A 20139-nucleotide genomic window follows, 5' to 3' on the forward strand; every position below is an offset into this window, starting at 1 on the left:
GCGGAGAGCTGTGAATACGTTGGATGAGGGACAGGCGGGGGCACAGACCATGTCTTTTAAGCCCAATGCCAACTCACCAGGAGCCAGCGGCCACGCCCATCAGGACGGGGGCCCCTCCCCACCTGGCGGTGCACCCTTGTCTCCGCCGCCGTGCGCTCTGGCGCGCATGACTGGGGTGCCGGTAGAGGGCGCGCGAGGGGGCCCGGGGTCAGGCGGGGGACCCCATTGGAGGCGGGATTGGGGGGAGGTCCCTGGGCCGCCCCTCCCGCCCCCTGCCCGCCCAGCCCGCTTGCCAGGAGCTCCAGACGCCTAGGCAAGATCTCGCTGCGCCCCCTGCGCGCTCCTCCTGCTCGGAGCACGGTTCCTACCTGTAGAGTCCGGACGGGCGCTCCCTCCCCGGGCACCTACACCTTCTCCTCTTTCGGAAATCTCCCGTCCAGCTACCCGGGTCTCGGACAGGCGGCACTGGGACCACTGGGCGCCAGGCTTGAAGCAGGTGACATGTAGACGTCCCCTGGTCCAGCCTCGGAACGTGAGCGCCCTTCTGCCTGGAAAGTTTGTGGCTAGGCGCCATGGCCAAGAGCAGCTCCCTGAGTGTTCGCGTGGTGGAGGGCCGCGCGCTGCCTGCCAAGGACGTGTGAGTACTCCTAGGGCGCTTCGGGGTGAGGGGCGCGCAAGGCCTGGGGTGGGGCCGACGTCGCCCTTTCCGCGTGCCAGGGCGGGTTGGCAGGAGGGCGAGGGGTTCTTGTCTAAGACTGGTCTTGGGGCAGATTCGCTTTAAAGGGGCGAGAGGCCCCATGCCCATGGCTGTCCCGGTGGGAGGGGGGCGCCTAGACTTAGCAGATGTCTCGCCTCACCCCCGGGCAGGGGAGGGGGTGTCTTTGTTCCCGCGATGTACTAAAGGGGGTCGTCCAGAGCTGAAGAGGGGATTAGAGGGCCATATTCTGTCAGATCTGGGAGGGGACAAAGGGGGGGGTCTCTTCCTTAGTCTAGGCAGATGTTGGAGGTGGCTCCTCCAGGCCTGGGTGGGGGCCTAGCCAGGGAACCCTTGGAGGGCCTGGGATCAGATGAGCCCCAACATCCTGTGTGGATCTGGTGCTTAGGTTTGCAGAGTGTCACCAGGTGGCCCTCCAGGGTCCTTTTGACCCCAGGCCCTGAGATCCCCAGTCTTGTGGCTCCCAGCCTCGTGTGGGCCTTCCCTGGGTGCTGAGCTGCTTGAAGAGCCAATTCCTTGCTGCGACCCCTTTCCCAGCCAGGTGCAATGGGACTGGGGGACCCTACGGCTCCCTTCACTACCAGTCCCAAGCTGTGCTTCCCCCAGGGCTGAGTCAGCAGCTGCTGAATCAGCAGAATGTGGGGGGCGGGCTCGCCCTCCTGCTTGGCCTAGTGCCCAGAAGGGGCTCTGAGGGCCTCAGCACCTGCGACAGGTGTGGGATCCTCTGGAGGACATTTGCTGTGTGTCCTTGAACCTGCTTCTCTCTGGGCCTTGGTTTCCCATTTGGGCAATGAGAGCTCTGGACCGGAGTCCCCGTCTGGTTGCCTGGGGTCTCCCATCCAGCTGGGAGGGTGGAAGACCTGTTAGGAGTTCCCCTGTGGCCCAGGTGAGCAGGAGCATGGACTAGGAGCCTTCGCCTCTGTCGAGGTTCGGTCTTAGCTCTGCGCTGATTCCCCAAGGTGTGGGCTCCCAGAGAGGACTTTCCTGCCTGATTTTATGACACTCCCAACCCCCGAAACACTGCAGCTGCGTCAAGGGGGCAGCTGTTGAGAGCAATTTTTGCCACCCTTCAGCCTCATTGGCTACTCCAAATATACACACCCTGAATGAGAAGCAGAGTGTGTGCTCTGACAGTTCAGTGACTGGACAAGCCCCCCCACCAGCCTCTTTCTGAGATGTCCCCTCAGAGCCCCTGGGAATGAGACGGCCTACACTATTAGGGCATTGAGGCCAGGCTGGGGGCCTGGCAGCTGCTAGGTGGTGAAAGGAGTCCTTTCCAGCAACGGGGTTCTCACTCACTGAGCTCTGGCCCCTCCACCAGCCCTGGGTGAGAGGTCATGAGGGGGCGATGGGTGTCGCCCCTGCACCTGGACACTGGCTCACGGTAACCTGCTGCTTCTCTGGAGAAGGGACTTGAGGCATGCCTGGTTCCTGCAGCTCTTGGCCAAACTTCTGCCCCCAATTCCTGGGCCAGTGAGCTATGAAATAGGTCATGCCCTAGAGCAAGTGTGGGGAGGAGTCACTTAGCCCCAGCTGCGGGGGTCCAGTCATCCTGCCTCAGTTTCCCTAGCCATCAGCACCCTTCTTCAAAGGGGCTCTTCCTGGAGGCTGCTGAGAGCTCCATGCCATGGGAGCCCTTAGGTGGGGTGTGTTCTTTCCCTCTTCTCCTAAGCGAAAGGGCCCAGACTCTGCCTAAAGCATTGCCAGGTTTGAAGGGGGTCCATTCTGGCCCGGGAGGAGGCCTCTTCAGGTAATTTTAGAGTTTTTACTATTAGAAATAGTAGCAGTCAGTCACTGAGGGCTTAGTATGGACAGGCCCTGTGATTAACACTTCATATAGTCCTATTGGCGTCTCTTATTTTACAAATGGGGAAACTGAGGACCAGAGAGGCAAAGTCACTTGCCTAGGGACACCCAGCTGCGATTTGAACTCTGACTACTCCATGCCCAAACCAGACTGGGCAGGCTATGGCTGAGGGGCCTGCTTTCCCAAGACTGAGCTGAGTCAGGGGCCGTGGGAGAGGCCACAAGTCTGGAGAGATCAGGGGTCTGGAAGCAGCCACCCCCTCTTGCCACTGTTGCCCTCCCTGATAGGAGTCTGATAAGGCCCTCATGCGTCAGAGCCCTGCAGCTGACTAGTGCTGAGCTCGGCTCCCAGGAGGGCCTGGAGGTCAGGCTGGGTCTGCAGGAGGGGGTGTGTCTCCCAGCCCTCCGCTAGTGGGATCCCAGCCCATCTGACCCCACATCTGCAGTTGGGGAAAATAAGGGATGGGTGCCTGCATAAAGGAAGCTTAGGGGTGGAGAACCCAGGGAGGGAACGTGAGACACAGGGCATTACCAGCCACAGGTGTCTGAGGGTGAAGCCCAAATGGGGAAACTGAGGCTCCTGGGGTTACCCAGTCCAATGGATTTGGGATGGAGCCAGAAGGGGAAACTGAGGCTTGGGGCACTCCACAGAAGGGGATTCAGAGGTAGGACCCACAGAGGAACATGAAGACACTGTCTGTCACCTGTCTAAAGTGTTCAGGGATAGAAGCCAGGTAGGGAAATGGAGGCATTGGAGTGTCCAGCCAGAGGGGGATAAGGGAAGGAGTCCAGAGAAGGAAACTGAGGCACAGGGAAGGGCTCATCCAGCAAGATAAGTTCAGGTTGGAGGCAACTCTTAGCGCCAACGTCTCTCTTTCCTGGAATCCCGGAGGCATTTGTGGATCTACACAAACTGGACAGAGAGAAGGTGGCAGAGATCAAGGGAGTGGTGCTGGGGCATCGAGGGAGAGGGCCATCTGGATAGGTAGAGGGGGCATTGGTTTCAGAATGCGAGTGTGAGTCCACAAACCTGGGTCCAGTCCTATCTCGACTGTTACTCCCTGCTCCAGAGACAGCACTCCATAAACCCAGTCATTCAGAAATAGCTCTGGAGGGCCAAATGCATGCCAGATGTGGGGGCTGGGGGTGGGGAAGGGGGGGACACAGACTCTCCCTAGGGAGTTCACAGTTTGGAAGTGGCAGGGAGGTGGGGAGACAAATACTAAATGCATAGAGAAATAAGGGAGGCTGGGCGTGGTGGCTCACACCTGCAATCCCAGCACTTTGGGAGGCCGAGGTGGGTGGATTACAGGAGGCCAGGAGTTGGAGTCCAGCCTGGCCAGCATGGTGAAACCCTGTCTCTACCAGAAATACAAAAAATTAGCCTGGTGTGGTGGTGTGCGCCTGTAATCCCAGCTACTCGGGAGGCTGAGGCAGGAGAATCGCTTGAACTTGGGAGGCAGAGATTGCAGTGAACCAAGATCGCGCCACTGCACTCCAGCCTGGGTGATACGGTGAGACTCTGTCTCAAAAAAAAAAAGAAGAAGAAGAAGAAAGAAGAGGATTTTAGGTGGAGGTCATTTTATACAGGACAGTGGTGGCCAGGGACAGCCTCTCGAGGAGGTGACTTTGGACTGAGACTTGAATGGCAGGAAGGAACCAGCCATGGCAGTATTAGGGCTAAAGTGTCTTAGGCAGAAGGAACAGCAGGTGCAAAGGCCCTGAGGCTGGCCCGGGGCCTGATGAAAGACAAAGAAGGCCTGTATGATGGGATGGAGGAGGAAGTGAGGGGCCTGTTAGACAGCTTGGGATTTGCTGGTGACTGTTATTATGAAGGGGGGATGCAGCTGGCCTGAATTGGCAGATGACTCATAGCTACTTAAGGGAGTGCAGCACATCTTAAGAGATTTTGAGGGTTGATTTTGAAGCCTGGGTTCCCTGGTCTTTGCCTGTAGGGAGGGTCCGCTGAGTCTGTCCCCATGGAGGGCTGAGGAATGGGGAGTCCCCTCCCCAGGGAAGCTCTCATTGAAATGAAAAGCTGGGGACACAGCATTAAAGCCCCTGCAGGGGAAAGCTGGGTGCCAGACCATGATCCAGCCCAGCATTTGAGTTCCTCCAGCCCCCTAGGAGGTGTGTGTGAGCATCACACCTGATTTATAGAGCAGAGAAACTGAGGCCCGGAGAGGGAAGGGGACTCGCTGGGATGGCACAGCCAGAGGGTGGTGAAGCCAGGCATTCAAGACCGCCCCCCCCAACACACACACACACACACACACACACACACACACACACACACACACACCACACACACACACACACACACACACACACACACACACACACACACACGCTCTGGGCCTCTGCATTGGGCTTTTCGAGGCCAGGACTCTGAACCTGCTGGCCTCAGGCCTCCCTGTTCTATTTCTATGGGTGGAAGCCCAGAGTGCACAGATGTGGTGGCCTGGGCAGCTGTGACATCTCCTGCTGGTCCCCTGAGGTTCTACTTCTGAGCTGGACTTGCTATGTGGCCCTGGGCAAGTCCCCTTCTCTGTCTGTGCCTCCGACTCCCCTGCTGTGTCATGACTGGGACCCTCCACCCATGGCTGCCCTCTCAACCCGCTTCCTCCCTGAACTCCCTCCTTCTGCAGGTCTGGGAGCAGCGACCCCTACTGCCTAGTGAAAGTGGACGACGAGGTGGTGGCCAGGTGAGGGGTGGCGACACCAGGCCTGGGGGGAGAGGAGGAAGGGAGGGATCTCCTTCTAGACCTGGGGAATCTGGGACCAAGAATTCACATTTAAAGGAGTGCTTACCCTGCGGGGGACTCATGGGCCTGAAGGTGGGTGGTTTGTGTCCAGCTGGGACTGCCAGCTCCTCTCCCCGACCAGCCCTGCCTTCCGCCTCTGGACCTAATGCTGTCCCTGCTGGCTCCCTGGGGCTGACTCAGCGCTGCCAGCCTGTGCCTCCTACAGTGGCCTCTCTGGGGGCAGGCATCTCACGCTTGGCTGGACTGGCTGGTTCCGGGCCTGCCGGGTGCTGCGGGCACTGGGGATGTCTGTGTGCGTGGGAGTGTGCATGTGTGTCTGTGTGTGCACCCGCCCAGCTGGGCCTGCTCGTGAGTTGCAGGGGGTGGGGGATGTTGCGGGGCTAGTGTGAGTGCCTGTGACCACGTGTGTATGTCCTTGTGGGTGTGTAGGGCACAGGCTCACGTGTGTGTACCAGTGTAGTGTGCATGTACATGCACGTGCACATGGCTGCCCTGCACACACATGTGAACACCAATGCCAGCCGATTTGGTCACACAGGCGCCAGTGTGGACACATGTGAAGGTGTGAGGATGTTTGGGGTGTCAGTGAGTCTCGCAGGGGGATATCAGGCTGGGCCCTGCTTGGCTCCCACCCCCGCAGGCCGAGGGACAGCTCTCAATCCCCGCAGGCCTGATGGGGGTGGGTGGGCTGGTGGGTGGCTGAGGCCTTGGTTCCTATGGAGACGGCAGGATTCAGGATGCTCCTATTCTGGTCCAGATGGGCTCAGAGCTGGGGGTGGGGAGCCCGCCTGGGGGAGGGTCAGCTGCAGCTCCCCCCTCCACTGACTCCCCTCCACTGTCCTCCCTGTGCTCATGCTGGCCCCTTGATACATTCCCTGACACCACCCCAGACCCACAGATTGATTTTCTGTGTGACCCCAGGCTGCTGTCTCTCCCTCTCTGGGCTGTAAGAAGCCTTTCGGCTCAGGAGCTGGGGAATGTTCAGAAGACCTTTGGCTGGGGAAAGGTCAGGTTGGGGGAAGAGGGTATTTGGGAGGAAGCACTGGGGGTTCATCTGAGGTTGGTGCCACTGGGCTGGAGGAAGAAGGTGGTGTATGTGTGTGTGTGTGGGGGGGTGTGCGCACGTGCACTCTTTCTTAGGGCACAGTGTGGTGAAAGGAGGGAGGAAGGGAGCAACAGGTATGAGAACCAAACTTTGCATTCACAAATGTGGGTGTGTCTTTACTGGGCAAAGTAGAATCTTTGTTCTCTGCTGGGTAAAGGGAAGTACCCCTGCAGGGGTGTCAGGGCAGAGATGCTGTGTGTGTGCACCTGTTTCTGGGCTTATCTTGGTCCCCATCCCTCCTGTGCCTCCCTCCTGCTCACCGCGTGCTTCAAAGCCCTGAGTGCTCTGTCCCCTGCTCACCTCCTGTCTCCTGGCCCCTCTCCCTCCACCATTCCCACCAGGCACCTTCCTATTCCTTCAGCTCACCAAACTCATTCCTGCCACAGGGCCTTTGCCCGTGCTGTTCCAGCCTTCTGGAATATTTGTCCTTGTCCTCGTTGTCTCTCCCCACTTTGCCTGACTAGCTCCTACAGGAAGCCTTCCCTGATCTCCTCCGACCCTACCCCCAAGACCCAACCAGAGGCCATTGAGCTAACCCCAGTCCCAGGACTTCTCCCACCATGTCCTAATTGCTGGGAGACAGCACCTGCTTGTGAAAGGGGGGTCTGTGGGGTAAGCAGCCCTGACACCTCTTCCTCTGATCCCTGGAGCCCAGCACAGGCTGGGCCCATAGTCCAAGTGAATGTTTATGGAGTAAATGAATGAACAAATGAATGAATGGAATTGTGTGTGTGTGTGTGTGTGTGTGTGTGTGTCGGTGACTGTGTGTTTGTATGACCGTGTGTGTGTGTCTCTATGTGTACCTGCCTTGTATCATTGTAAGTGTGTGAGAGCGTGTCTCTGGATCTCCGAGTGTGTCTCTGTGTTCCCGACATATGTCTATTTTCATGAATGTGTCTGTTTTCTATGTGTCTATCTGCATGTGTCTGGTGTCTGTATTTCCAAACACAAAGGTACATGTTTTTAGGACTTTCTGAGGGTGCATATGTGTATCTGCTTATGTGTCAATGTGTCTCTGTCTCTGGCCTCCTTGGTGTATCTGTGAGCAACTCTGTCTCAGTGTGAATCCGTGTGTGTGTATCTGCACATATGTTTCCGTGGGTCGCTATGCGTGTCTGTTGGTCTCTGTGTATCTGGGACCTTAGTTGTGTATTGGGGCCCTGTATGTGGGTGTGTAGGATCATGTGTGTGTTTTGTGTACGTGCCTCTGTGTGTGTGTGTGTTGAGATCTCTGGTGTATGTCTGATATTCTGGGTATATGTGTTGGGGTCTGTGTGTGTTTCTATGCCTGGATTCATACATGCTCCAGTGTCCCTGGGTGAGTACGTATCTAGGATCTTGGAGTGGCTGTCCTTGGGTGTGTGTGCGTGTCTGGGCCTCTAGCCGGGTTTGTGTGGGGGGTCTCTGAGTGTGTGTGTGTCTGGATTCCCGTGTGTGTGTGTGTGTGTGTGTGTGGGTCTCCAGGTGTCTGCCTCCTGTGTGGCCCGAGGACCCCCAGCCCCCTGCACCTCCTTTCGCAGGACAGCTACTGTCTGGAGGAGCCTGGGCCCCTTCTGGGGGGAGGAGTACACGGTGCACCTGCCTCTGGATTTCCACCAGCTGGCCTTCTACGTGCTGGATGAGGACACCGTCGGGTTTGTGGCTGGGGAAAGTGGAATGTGTGGGTTAGGGACCCAAGCCTGGGCACCTGAGGGGAGAGGGGATGTGGGTCCACACCCCACGAGGGCGTGCCCTCCCACCCAGACCTTGACACCTGCCCCCACTTCTCTTGAGGCGGGGCAAAGGGGCCCCTGACTCAGACCCTCACGTGCCCGCCTTCCTGCAGGCACGACGACATCATCGGCAAGATCTCGCTGAGCAGGGAGGCGATTACAGCCGACCCCCGAGGTGGGCGAGGGGCATGGGCAGAGGGAGGAGGGGGCCATGCCCGGGGTGGGCATTTGCAGGGGCATGGCACGTGGCGTGGTGAAGCACAGAGCCTTCAGTGGAAACTTATTTCTCCTGTTGCTTTTGTCTTTATTTTTTGTTTTCTTTTAATTGTTGTCGTTAGAGACGAGGTCTTGCTCTGTCACCCAGGCTGGAGTGCAGTGGTGCTATCATAGCTCACTGCAATCTTGAACCTCTGGACTCAAGTGATCCTCCCATCTCAGCTTCCGGAGTAGCTGGGATTACAGGTGCACACCACCACACCCAGCTAATTTTTTCAGAAATATCCTGTAGACACGGAGTCTTGCTATGTTGCCCAAGCTGGTCTCGAACTCCTGGGCTCAAGCAATCCTCCCAACTTGGCCTCCCAAAGTCTTGGGAGTACAAGTGTGAGCCACTATGCTCAGCCTTGTCTTTAGTTTTTGAGCAGTTAATTTGTTTGCCTAGTTCAATATTCAGATTTTATGATAAGCACCCCAGCTACTCTGTTCCCTTCCTGACATTGTCAGTTTCTTGTATGTCCTTCTAGAAATATTTTAAACATATATAAGCAAGTAACAGTAGTAAGGGCAGGCTGGGCATGGTGCCTCACACCTGTAATCCCAGCACCTTGGGAGGCAGAGACAGAGGCAGGAGGATCGCTTGAGCCCAGGAGTCCGTGAGCAGCCTGGAAAACATAGGGAGACCCCATTGCTACTAAAAATAATTTAAAAATAGTAAGAGCAGCAAACATTTATATACTGTATATATAAATATAAACATATAACTATTTATATATAATATATATAAAAATATTATTCTGACACTAATTCTTTATATTTATGGACTCAGTGATGTAGGTTCATCATAACCCTGAGAGGTAGGTGCTCTAATTATTAATGCCCACTTTATAGGTGAATAAACTGAGACACAGAAGGTTAAATGACTTGCTCAAGATCACATTATTAAGTGAGGCAGCCAGGATTTGAAACAAAGTTGTCTAGTTCCAGAGTCTGTGCTTTGTGTGTGTGTGTGTGTGTGTGAAAGAGAGACAGTGTCTCATTCTGTCACCTAGGCTGTCGTGAAGTGGTGCAATCTTGGCTCACTGCAGCCTCAACCTCCCGGGCTCAAGTGATTCTCCCAACTCAACCTCCCAAGTAGCTGGGACTACAGGCGTGCACCACCACACCTGGCTAATTTTTGTATTTTTTGTGGAGGCAGTGTTTCACCATGTGAAACCATGCTGGTCTTGAACTCTTGGCCTCAAGTGATCCACTTGCCTTGGCCTCCCAAAGTGCTGGGATAACGGGTGTGAGCCACTGCCCCAAGCTGAGTCTGTGCTCTTAATATTGTGTTTTTCTGTGCTTGTACAAATTGCAGCCTTTTACACTCTGCTGTGTATCTTGCCTTTAAAATTTTTTTAATTAATTCATTTATTTATTTTTGAGACGGAGTCTTGCTCTGTCGCCCAGGCTGGAGTGCAATGGCATAATCTCAACTCACTGCAACCTTTGCCTCCCGAGCTCAAGCAATTCTCCTGCCTCAGCCTCCTGAGTAACTGGGATTACAGGGGTCTGCCACCACACCCGGCTAATTTTTGTATTTTTAGTAGAGACGGGGTTTCACCATGTTGGCCGGGCTGGTCTCAAACTCTTGACTTTGAGTGATCCATCTGCCTCAGCCTCCCAAAGTGCTGGGATTACAGGCATGAGCCACTGCACCCGGCCTGTACCTTGCCTTTTTACTTCACTAAGTATCTCTGAGATCTTTCTATAACAGTGCTCTCAGAGTTTCCTCATTCTTCGTTTGGGATGGCATCGTGGTGCTCCACTGTGTGGCTTTACCATTGTTTATTTGGCTAGTTCCCTACTGATGGCATCTAGGGAGTTCATAGTCTTTCCCTGGTTCAAGCAATGCTACAATAACTAGCCCGTACAAATAAAATTTCACACATATATAAGTTATATCCATCAGTCAGATAAATTCCTAGAGGTGAATTAAAGAATGCACACATTTGCATACTTGATAGTTGTTGCTAAATCACCCTCCATGGAAGAGGTAACAATCCACTCACCCCACACTCTCTCAAACAGTTATCAAATTTTTTGTGATCAATTAGTTGTAAACACCACCGCACTCAGACCAGCCAGTTATCGAAATTTTTGATCGTGTATCTGATAGGTGAAATATTGTGTCAGCATAGGTTTATTTTGCACTTCTTCATGAGCCTTTTTTATATACAGTTTTGAAGAATCACTTTATTTTCTCTTCCATTTATTGTCTACTCATATTATACATGAATTTCCCCCCCCCACTAGGTTGTTTGCCTTTTCTTATTGATTTGTAGGAGCTCTTTACATATTGGGGGAGTTAATTCTTTGTCAAATTAGCTGCAATATTTTTTCTCTGTTTGTCTCTTATGTTTTGACTTTGCCTATAATTTTTTCATGTATAAAATTTCTTTTTCTATATTTAATCTCATATTTTTCTTTTGGTTCTGAATTTTCTGTTAGACCTAAAAAGAACTTCTCAACTCTAAGATTAAGGGAAACATTTTAAAACATAATTAATTCTAACATTAATGTATTACACACACACACACACACACACACGTATATATATGTGTATTTTTTTTTTTTTCATAGAGACAAGTTCTCACTATGTTGGCCAGGCTGATCTTGAACTCCTGGCCTCAAGCAATCCTCCTGCCTCGGCCCCACAAGGTGCCGGGATTACAGGTGTGAGCCACCATGCCTGGCCATTTATTGCATTAAACAAAAAACACATTTAAGTCTTTGATCTATTTGGAATTTACCTAGATACAAGGTATGTAGTAAGGATTAAACTTTATTACTTTTTGTCTACATGACTGTTAATTGTCTCAATACCATTTATTGAATAATGCATTATTTCCCTCAGTGGGAATTAGTTAAAAACCTACTATGTGCTGATCATCATTATAATCCTATTTCATGAGGGCTTACTATATGCCAGGCATGGTGCTAAGCACTTTACTTCTCAACATGCCAGTGAAGTGTCCACCAGAATGATCTCCAATATACAGAGGCATAGAGAGGGGAGGTGACTTCCCCCTTCTAGAAGGTGCAGAAATCGGAGTCCAACCCAAGTTGTGTCAACCTCCAAAATCTGTGCTCTTAATCTGCCCACTGAGCTGTACCCAGTGTACCTCAAACATCCTCCCAGGGGAGTGAAATTAAATGAGTGAAGTATAAGGCCTGGCTTCCAGGAACTTGTGGACTTAGATAGGAAAACAGAACACATTCTCACAGAACAGGCAGCAAGAAAAGAAGGAACGTGTCCATGCATCTGCATGCATGCGGCAGAAATGTGGAGGCAGCAGTGGAGATAGAGAGATGTGAGATGAGACGTCTACTTTCAGCAGCTGGAGGGACTCAATCCTCAAAAGCGCTCTCCTGTTACACAACAGTGAGATCCTGGATTAAATAGGATTCCTAATACATTGCTGGACTTGTGGTAACTTTTTTTTTTTTTTTTGAGACAGAGTCTCGCTCTATCACCCAGGCTGGAGTGTAGTGGCATGATCTCGGATCACTGCAACCTCTGCCTTCCAGTTTCAAGCAATTCTCATGCCTCAGCCTCTGGAGTAGCTGGGATTGCAGGCGTGCACCACCACACCTGTCTAACTTTTTTTGTATTTTCGTAGAGACAGGGTTTTGCCATGTTGGCCAAGCTGGTCTCAAACTCCTGACCTCAGGTGATCAGCTCACCTCGGCTTCCCAAAGTTTTGAGATTACAGGTGTGAGCCACCATGCCAGGCCAAACTTCTTTATAGAATGGGAAATCCCTCAGTATTTTTTCCGTCTCAAATCATGAGGCTGGGTGGGATGGCTCACGTGTGTAATCCCAGCACTTTGGGAGGCCGAGGCTGGCAGATCGCTTGAGGTCAGGAGTTCGAGACCAGCCTGGTCAACATGGTGAAAACCCTCTCTACTGAAAATACAAAAATTAGACGGGCATGGTGGCAGGCGCCTGTAATCCTTGCTACTTGAGAGGCTGACACATGAGAATTGCTTGAACCTGGGAGGCGGAGTTTGCAGTGAGCTGAGATTGTGCCATTGCACTCCAGCTTGGGTGACACAGTGAGACTCCATCTAAACAAAAACAAAAACCATTAGCTAAAATCTAACAGGGAATGGTAAACAAAAAGCAAGGAGATCGTGAAGGATTTCCCTGAAAGCAAACGTCAGTATCAATTCTACACTCAACAAAAGAGACTAAAACTTGGACTAGGGGCAGGGTGGATGTTACTCAACATGAGAATTCTCCATTAGGCTGAGACCCTCAAGGGGTCCCAGAATAACCAACTCCTGCTCCTCTCTAGGGATAAGCATGTTCACTTAGGTTTCCCAGAGTAAGATCAAACAAACACGACTTCACAATCAAAGATCAGCAAACACACAAGGAAATGAGACACCATGGGCAATAGTCAGCAGAAACAATAATCATCTGATTTAGACCCACAAAGACTTTAGATTCTGTAATTATAATATACAGGATTTTTAAAAAGAATCAGATTTAAAGAAACAAAAGATGTAATCACAAGAAAGGTCTGCAATAACAGCAATAAATTACAAGTAATTACACAGACAGATTTTAAAAAAGAACCAAATAAAACTTTTAGAGGTAAGTATAATTGTCGAAATAAAAAATGGAGTGGTTGAGTGAAACATCAGATTATTCATAGTTAAAGGGAGATTTAGTGAACTGGAAGAAAGGTCTAGAGAAATTATTCAGAATTAGTTTCAGAGGAAAAGGAGAAAAAAATAAAATAGAAATTCAGAGACATGGAAAATAACTGTGGAGGTTTAACATTTATTTAATTGGAGTTCCAGAAGGATAGAATTTAAAAAATTAGAGACAGGCAAAAATTATAACAAAAATTGGGAAGAGGAAATAATTTTAAAAAATCAATCATCTAGAATGTTGCAGAACTAAAGGAAGGATATGATTCCATAAATAGAAGCAGCACAATCCCTACTAAGCAGGATTTAAAAAAATCTGTATCTAGACACATTGTGATAAAACTGCAGTGCATCAGAGACATAGTCCTTAGAATTATAATAGATAGAAAAGGCTGGGCATGGTGGCTTCTGCCTGTAATCCCAGAACTTTGGGAGGCCAAGGCAGGCAGATGGCTTGAGTTCAGGAGTTCGAGACCAGCCTGGGCAACATGGCAAAACCTCGTCTCTACAAAAAACACAAAAAATTAGCTGGCTGTGATGGTATACATCTGTAGTCCAAGTTACTGGGGAGGCTGAGGCAGGAGGATCGCTTAAGCCTGGGAGGCTGAGGCTGCAGTGAGCTGAGATTGTGCCATGGCACTCCAGCCTGGTGATGGAAAGCTAAAATTCAGTGGAACAATATCTTCAAAGCGTTGAGAGAAATACAGAGGGGAGAAATGTCCAAGATTTTTTTGAGGGGAAAGTATTTTGGGATTACATGATGAAGTTCTTTCTGTACCAGGGTGAAGTGTGTGATGGCACATGGCTGCGAGCATTGGCCCTAGAACTAACTATACTGCCTGCATTCAAATTCCAGCTCTGCCATTTGCTAGCTGTGAGACCATGGACAAAACTTTTCCTCCTTGTGCCTCATTTTCCTCATCTGAAAATGGGGATAATTACAGCACCTATATCAGAAGCCAGGGTCTTAACACGTTTTTAATTTTAATTGAGGCAGGACGTAGTGGCTCATGCCTGTAATCCCAGCACTTTGGGAGGCCGAGGTGGGTAGATCGCTTGATCTCAGGAGTTTGAGACCAGCCTGGGCAACATAGTGAAACCCCATCTTTACAAAACAACACAAAAATTATCCAGGCATGGTGGTGCACGCCTAAAGTCCCAGTTGGTCAGGAGGATGAGGCAGGAGAATCGCTTGAGCCCAGGAGGCAGAGGTTGCAGTGAGCCAAGATCGTGCTACTGCACTCCAGCCTGGGCAACAGAACCAGACCTTGTCTCAAAAAAAAAAAAAAAAAAAAAAAAAAGAAAAGAAAATAATGTTAATTGAATTTTTAAGTTAACACAATGCCCAGTACATGGTAGGCACTTCATAAATGTTAGTGCCTGTGCCCTCCAGGGATTGACAGCTGGATTAACTTGAGCCGAGTGGACCCGGATGCAGAAGTGCAGGGTGAGATCTGCCTGTCAGTGCAGATGCTGGAGGATGGGCGGGGCCGCTGCCTTCGCTGCCATGTGCTTCAGGCCAGGTATGCTTAAGGTGGAGGTGGTGGGGAGGGTGGTCTGAGAATGAGCAGGGGTCCCCTGGGTCTCACCTGCTGCCTGGCGTTTGGGACCTCCTCACTCCTGGGGCACTTCTGGGCTGGCAGTCAGGTTCCCTGTGTTGACAAACAGTCCAAGCTCACTGGGTTGTAAGTTCCTGGGGGCAAAAGCCTGTTGAGTCCCCAGGGACTAGCAGCAACAGACCAGACACTCAGGATGACAGGTGACAGGTGAGTGTGGAGGTGTAGTCATTAAATTGTGACTGACAAATACCCAATTCATACTGGCTTAAGCAAAAGAGCTACTTTATTGGCTTATATGACTGACATGTAGCTTCAGGCATGGCTGGGTCCAGGTGTTCAAACGATGCCATTAGGAATCTGTCTTTTAGCTCTGCTGGTCTCTGTGTTAGCTTCATTCTTAGGCAGCCTCTCCCCAGGTAAGAGATGGCCCTAGCAACTCCAGGCTGGCACACTGCCAGCGCAGCCACTGCAACAGAAAAAAAACACTTCTATTTCCTACCATTTCCAACCAATGTCCTGGGATTAATTTTTACTGGCTCAAGCTGGGGCACATGCCTATCTCTGAACCAATTACATTGAATAATGGGTCAGGCCTGAGTCACAAGCCCATTACTGGAGCGAAGGGGGGATTGGCCCCCACTAAGTCATGTGAGAGGGGGGTAGTGAGAAGGAGATAGGTCCTGTCCCAAAGAAAAATCAGACGGAAGATGGATGCAAGACAAGGAAAACCCACAGGTGGCCCTCTAGGGGCACCAGCTCATGAGACACCCATCTTCCCTCTTGCCTACTTGTCATGGCCATCCCCTTTTCCCTTCCTCACCTCTCTGTCATTTTGCTCCCTCAAATACCTCCACCCTTCCCCCACTCCTCTCTCATCCTGTTTTTCTGCCCTTTTTTCACCTCCCCAGCTCTCACTTTTAGGAAAATCCCTGCCCAGATTGGGGAGGACCTCCAATTTCTAGCTTGCTGTGTGACCACAAAGCCCTTCCTTGCCCTCTCTGAGCCTCTCCCACCACCTCCAGATTTTTGCTTCCAGGCTTGGCCTCAGCTGGGGCTTCCAAGAGTCTGTTTGAGGGAGAACCAGGGAGGCAGGTGACAGGCTGAGGGACTCAGCAGGGGGCAGAGGCTCCTGGTATTCCTTGAGCCTATGGCCCCTTCCTCAGCCACAAGGCTGTGCAGGATCCTTGCAGGCATGAGAGGGACTGATTGCTGTCGCTTAGCAACTGGGCCAGCTCCTAGGAAACCGAAGAAGGCTTTGGATGCTGTGCAGGGGTGGGAAGGGAGCAGGAGGAAGAAGGAAGTAGCCCCTGGTGTGGGGGTGGGGTGGTGGTGTGTTCCTGGGTTTGGGGAACGTCAAGAAGGAGGGATGGGGAAGCTGCCTGGAGTGAGACTTTTGGGTTGTCATGGCAACCAACGGCAAGGAGTCCCTGCCTCATGCCTTCTCTTGGGTCCTAGACAAGGTGTGGGCATGGGTGTTTGTTGAATGAATAAATGAACCAAGCACCCACCACCTGCCAGGTGTTATGCTAGGCCCTTTACACACATCATCCAATCTAACCCTCGGCTCTATGAGGTTGGTCTGTTATTACTCCCATTTTCCAGGTGAGGAAATGAAGACTTAGAGAGGGGAAGTGACTTTCCCTAGTGTCCCCTAGCCAATGAGGGCAAAGCCAGGCTTTGAACCTTTGCATCAAATTTTCCATCTGGGGACTCCAGAGAATCTGAGGCTCTCTCTTCCCCCTCCCTGCTGCACTTCTACTTGCTGGGCTTTGTGATGTAGGATATGACCTTTTGGTGCCTCAGTTTCCTCATCTGAAAAATAGGGATATACAAGTGCCTCCCCATAGGGTGGTGACAGGAAGATACTGGGTTTGGACGGGCATGGTTAGTGGTGTCCCTAGCTGGACCCCTACATGGAACAGTTTGTTGCCTTGGAGACCAGCGACATTGGAATGATCTACTCTTAACAGCCTTTCCAAGGCCCAACTTGGGTGCCGTGTTCCCTCACTCCTTTCCCCATCTGTTCCCAGGGACCTGGCTCCCAGAGACATCTCTGGCACATCTGACCCATTTGCACGTGTGTTTTGGGGCAGCCAGAGCTTGGAGACCTCAGTGAGTGGTGGGGAATGAAACCAGGAAGGAGTGGGGCATTTGTTGGTGGGGCAGCGGTCCCCATCAGTTCTCCCACTCACAGACCACTTCCTTCGCCCTCAGACCATCAAGAAGACTCGCTTCCCACACTGGGATGAAGTGCTGGAGCTGCGGGAGATGCCAGGTGCCCCGTCCCCACTGCGGGTGGAGCTCTGGGACTGGGACATGGTGGGCAAGAACGACTTCTTGGGCATGGTGAGCCTCATTCCCTGCAACACCCTCCACGGCTTCCCCGTGCCTCCAAGGGGGAAGGAAGATGAGACGGGCTGAGCCTCCTGGCTCTCAGAAGGGTGGATGTGCAGCTGCCTCATCAGGTTCCCCTGGTTAGGCCTGAGTGATGCAGTTTCATTGCTCTGTTGTACGGGTGAGGAAACTGAGGGTGTCAAAGGCACAGGAACCTACCCAAGATCATAGGATGGGCCAGATTCTCATTCTGGGATGCGAGCATGACAGATGACTATGTGCTGGCCCTGTGCTGAGTGTCCCTCCCACAGAGCCTCATTACTTAACCTTCATGGCCACCCTATGAGGCTGGGACTGTTGCTATCCCCATTTTACAGACGGGGACATTGAGGCTCAGAGAGGCTAAGTGGCTTTTTCAAGGTCATATGGCTAAGAAAGGGCAAAGCCAGGATTTGAGTTCAGATCTCTTTGACTCCAGACCTACGCCCTTAACTCCTACTCCTGGAAGTCCTGGGCTCAGGTTCTTTCTCTTGGTTTCCCTGTCTTTGGAGACAGCCTGGCAGTTCCTCAAATAGTTAAAGATAGAGATACTCTATGACCTAGCAATTCCACTCTTAGGTACATACCCCAAAGAAATGAAAACTTATGTTCACACAAAAAGTCTGACATTACTGTTCATAGCAGCATTAGTCATAACAGCCCAAAATGGAAAAAACTCAAGTGTCCATTATAGATAAACAAAATGTGGTCTATCGATACAATGGAATATTATTCAGCCATAAAAAGGAATGAAGTACAGTAAGTCCTCATTTAATGTCATCCATAGGTTCTTGGAAACTACAGCCTCAAGCAAAATGACATATTGTATGCTGTAGGAGCTTAACTCTTGTTTTTTTTTTATTTTTATTTTTTAGAAGGAATCTCCCTCTATTGCCCAGGCTGGAGTGCAGTGGCACGAACTCAGTTCACTGCAACCTCCACCTCCTGGGTTCAAGCAATTATTTTGCCTCAGCCTCCCAAGTAGCCGGGATTACAGGTGCACACCACTACATCCGAGTAATTTTTGTATTTTTAATAGAGACGGGGTTTCATCATGTTGGTCAGGCTGGTCTTGAACTGACCTCAAGTGATCTGCCCACCTCATCCTCCCAAAGTGCTAGGATTACAGGCATGAGCTACCCACCCAGCCTTCATTCTTGTTTATAGTAATTAGCTCATGGTACATCTGATTTCCTTATACGTTATGAGTCAGGACTTACCATACTGGCACATGGATGAACCGTTACACTAAGTGGAAAAAGCCAGCCCCTGCAGAACACATATGATTCCATTTATACGAAATGTCTAGAACAGGCAAATCTACCGACACAGAAAATAGATTAGTGGTTGCCAGGCGCTGGGGGGCACGAAGTGACTGGTAATGAGTACAGGCTCTTTAGGGCTCATAGACAATGTTCTGGAATCAGCGGCACAACTAATTGCGGTAACTCTGTGAATATACTAAAAATCATTGAATTGTACACTTTTAAAAGGTGAATTGTTTAGGATGTGAATTACATCTCTATAAAGTTATTTAAAAAGAGAGAGAGGGTGGGGTTTGGGTCCCTCCAGGGCTGTCCTTATGCCTTTTGATAGATGAAATTTATGTCCCTAAACAGAGCTGAAAATACACTCAATCCAGACATGCTATCTCTAGCAGCTGTGTGACCTTGGGCAAATCACTCCACGTCTCTGAGCCTCAGTTTCCTCAACTGTAAATTAAGTGTCCCTGAGAGGCCCTCAGAAGCCCTCGGTGTCCTGGCAGCAGCTAATAATTTGGGACTTGTAGGAGAGAAGGAGGGGGCCCCTGGCAGGCCATTCTGCCCCTCTGTGGGTGGGCAGTCTGTTCTTCCAGGGCTAGGTGAGAACTGAGCCGGGCAGGGCAGGCCAGGGCGGGGCTGAGGGTCTGTGTGTCTCTCCCAAAAGGTGGAGTTCTCTCCGAAGACCCTCCAGCAGAAGCCACCTAATGGTTGGTTCCGCCTCCTGCCCTTTCCCAGAGCTGAGGAAGATTCTGGGTAAATGTGGGTGCGGAGGGAGGGGGCCAGGCTGGAGCCATGCCGGGCAACATCCACAGCGTGTGGGCAGAGCCCATGCCAGCCCACTCATTATCACTATGCCACTTCATTCATGCGTTCATCCATTCAACAACTGGCTATGGAATGTCTCTCGAGGTGTTTACATAAGTCCACATGAGTTCACTTTACACCCGTTCACCTGTTCATGTGCAAACATGTTGGTTCACACTTGATGTATATTCAGAACTTTGGGTCCTTCCACACCTGTCCATACTGTTCATTCTTGAACACACTTGTTTATACCATCTCCACTTGCCTGTCCTGTTTACACCCATCAATATCAGTTCACAACTGTTTATACTGGCCACACCTATTCACACCTGTCCATGCTTGTTCACACTGTCGACAATCATCTACACTTGTCCACACATCCTGTACATATTTGTGTACACCGGCCCCATCTAACCAGTCTGGTCACACCTATTTATGTCATTTGTATACGTTCCTATTTATGCCTGTTCACACCTGCCTACCCCTGTTCATACCTGTCCACACTTGTCTATACCTGCCTGCACCTGTGTTGTTTTGCAAACACCCACCCTCCTCCCATGTGTTCTCATTGGCCTCTCTTGGCTCTCCACACCTGCCCATGCGTACTCGCACTCTTCCATAAGGATATCTTTGATTTTCTTTTCTTTCTTTCTTTCTTTTTTTAAGACAGAGTTTTGCTCTGTCACGCAGGCTGGAGTGCAGTGGCACGATCTCAACCTCTGCCTGCCAGGTTCAAGCAATTCTCCTGCCTCGGCCTCCTGAGTAGCTGGGACTACAGGCGTGTGTCACCACGCCCGGCTAATTTTTGTATTTTTAGTAGAGACGGGGCTTCACCATGTTGGTCAGGCTGGTCACAAACTGCTGACCTCAAGTAATCTGCCCACCTCAGCCTCCCAAAATGCTGAGATTACAGGCATGAGCCATCGCGTTCGGCCAGATCTTTCATTTTCTTATGATCTGATCCTGGACAGGGGTAACCTGGGTGCCCTGCGAGTGAAGGTGCGCCTGATTGAGGACCGCGTCCTGCCCTCCCAGTGCTACCAGCCTCTCATGGAGCTGCTCATGGAGTCTGTGCAGGGGCCAGCAGAGGTGGGTGCGTCAGGCAAGCAATGCTATCAGGG

General features: G+C 51.2%; 1 protein-coding gene across 1 annotated transcript in view; it reads left to right on the forward strand.

Annotated features, from left to right (window-relative positions):
• The first annotated feature begins 542 nt into the window (after positions 1-542).
• RASAL1 (RAS protein activator like 1) overlaps positions 543-20139 on the forward strand; it is a 36408-nt gene continuing 16811 nt past the window's right edge. The window contains exons 1-9 of the mRNA XM_032168608.2: positions 543-637; positions 5170-5226; positions 7912-8025; positions 8217-8278; positions 14414-14543; positions 16610-16691; positions 16794-16925; positions 18879-18967; positions 19990-20107. Coding sequence (XP_032024499.1) covers positions 573-637; positions 5170-5226; positions 7912-8025; positions 8217-8278; positions 14414-14543; positions 16610-16691; positions 16794-16925; positions 18879-18967; positions 19990-20107 — 849 coding nt within the window. The 5' untranslated portion in view covers positions 543-572. The remainder of the gene's footprint in view (positions 638-5169; positions 5227-7911; positions 8026-8216; positions 8279-14413; positions 14544-16609; positions 16692-16793; positions 16926-18878; positions 18968-19989; positions 20108-20139) is intronic.

Source organism: Hylobates moloch, unplaced genomic scaffold, assembly GCF_009828535.3.
Source record: "Hylobates moloch isolate HMO894 unplaced genomic scaffold, HMol_V3 SCAFFOLD_12, whole genome shotgun sequence".
NCBI classification, from domain to species: domain Eukaryota; kingdom Metazoa; phylum Chordata; class Mammalia; order Primates; family Hylobatidae; genus Hylobates; species Hylobates moloch.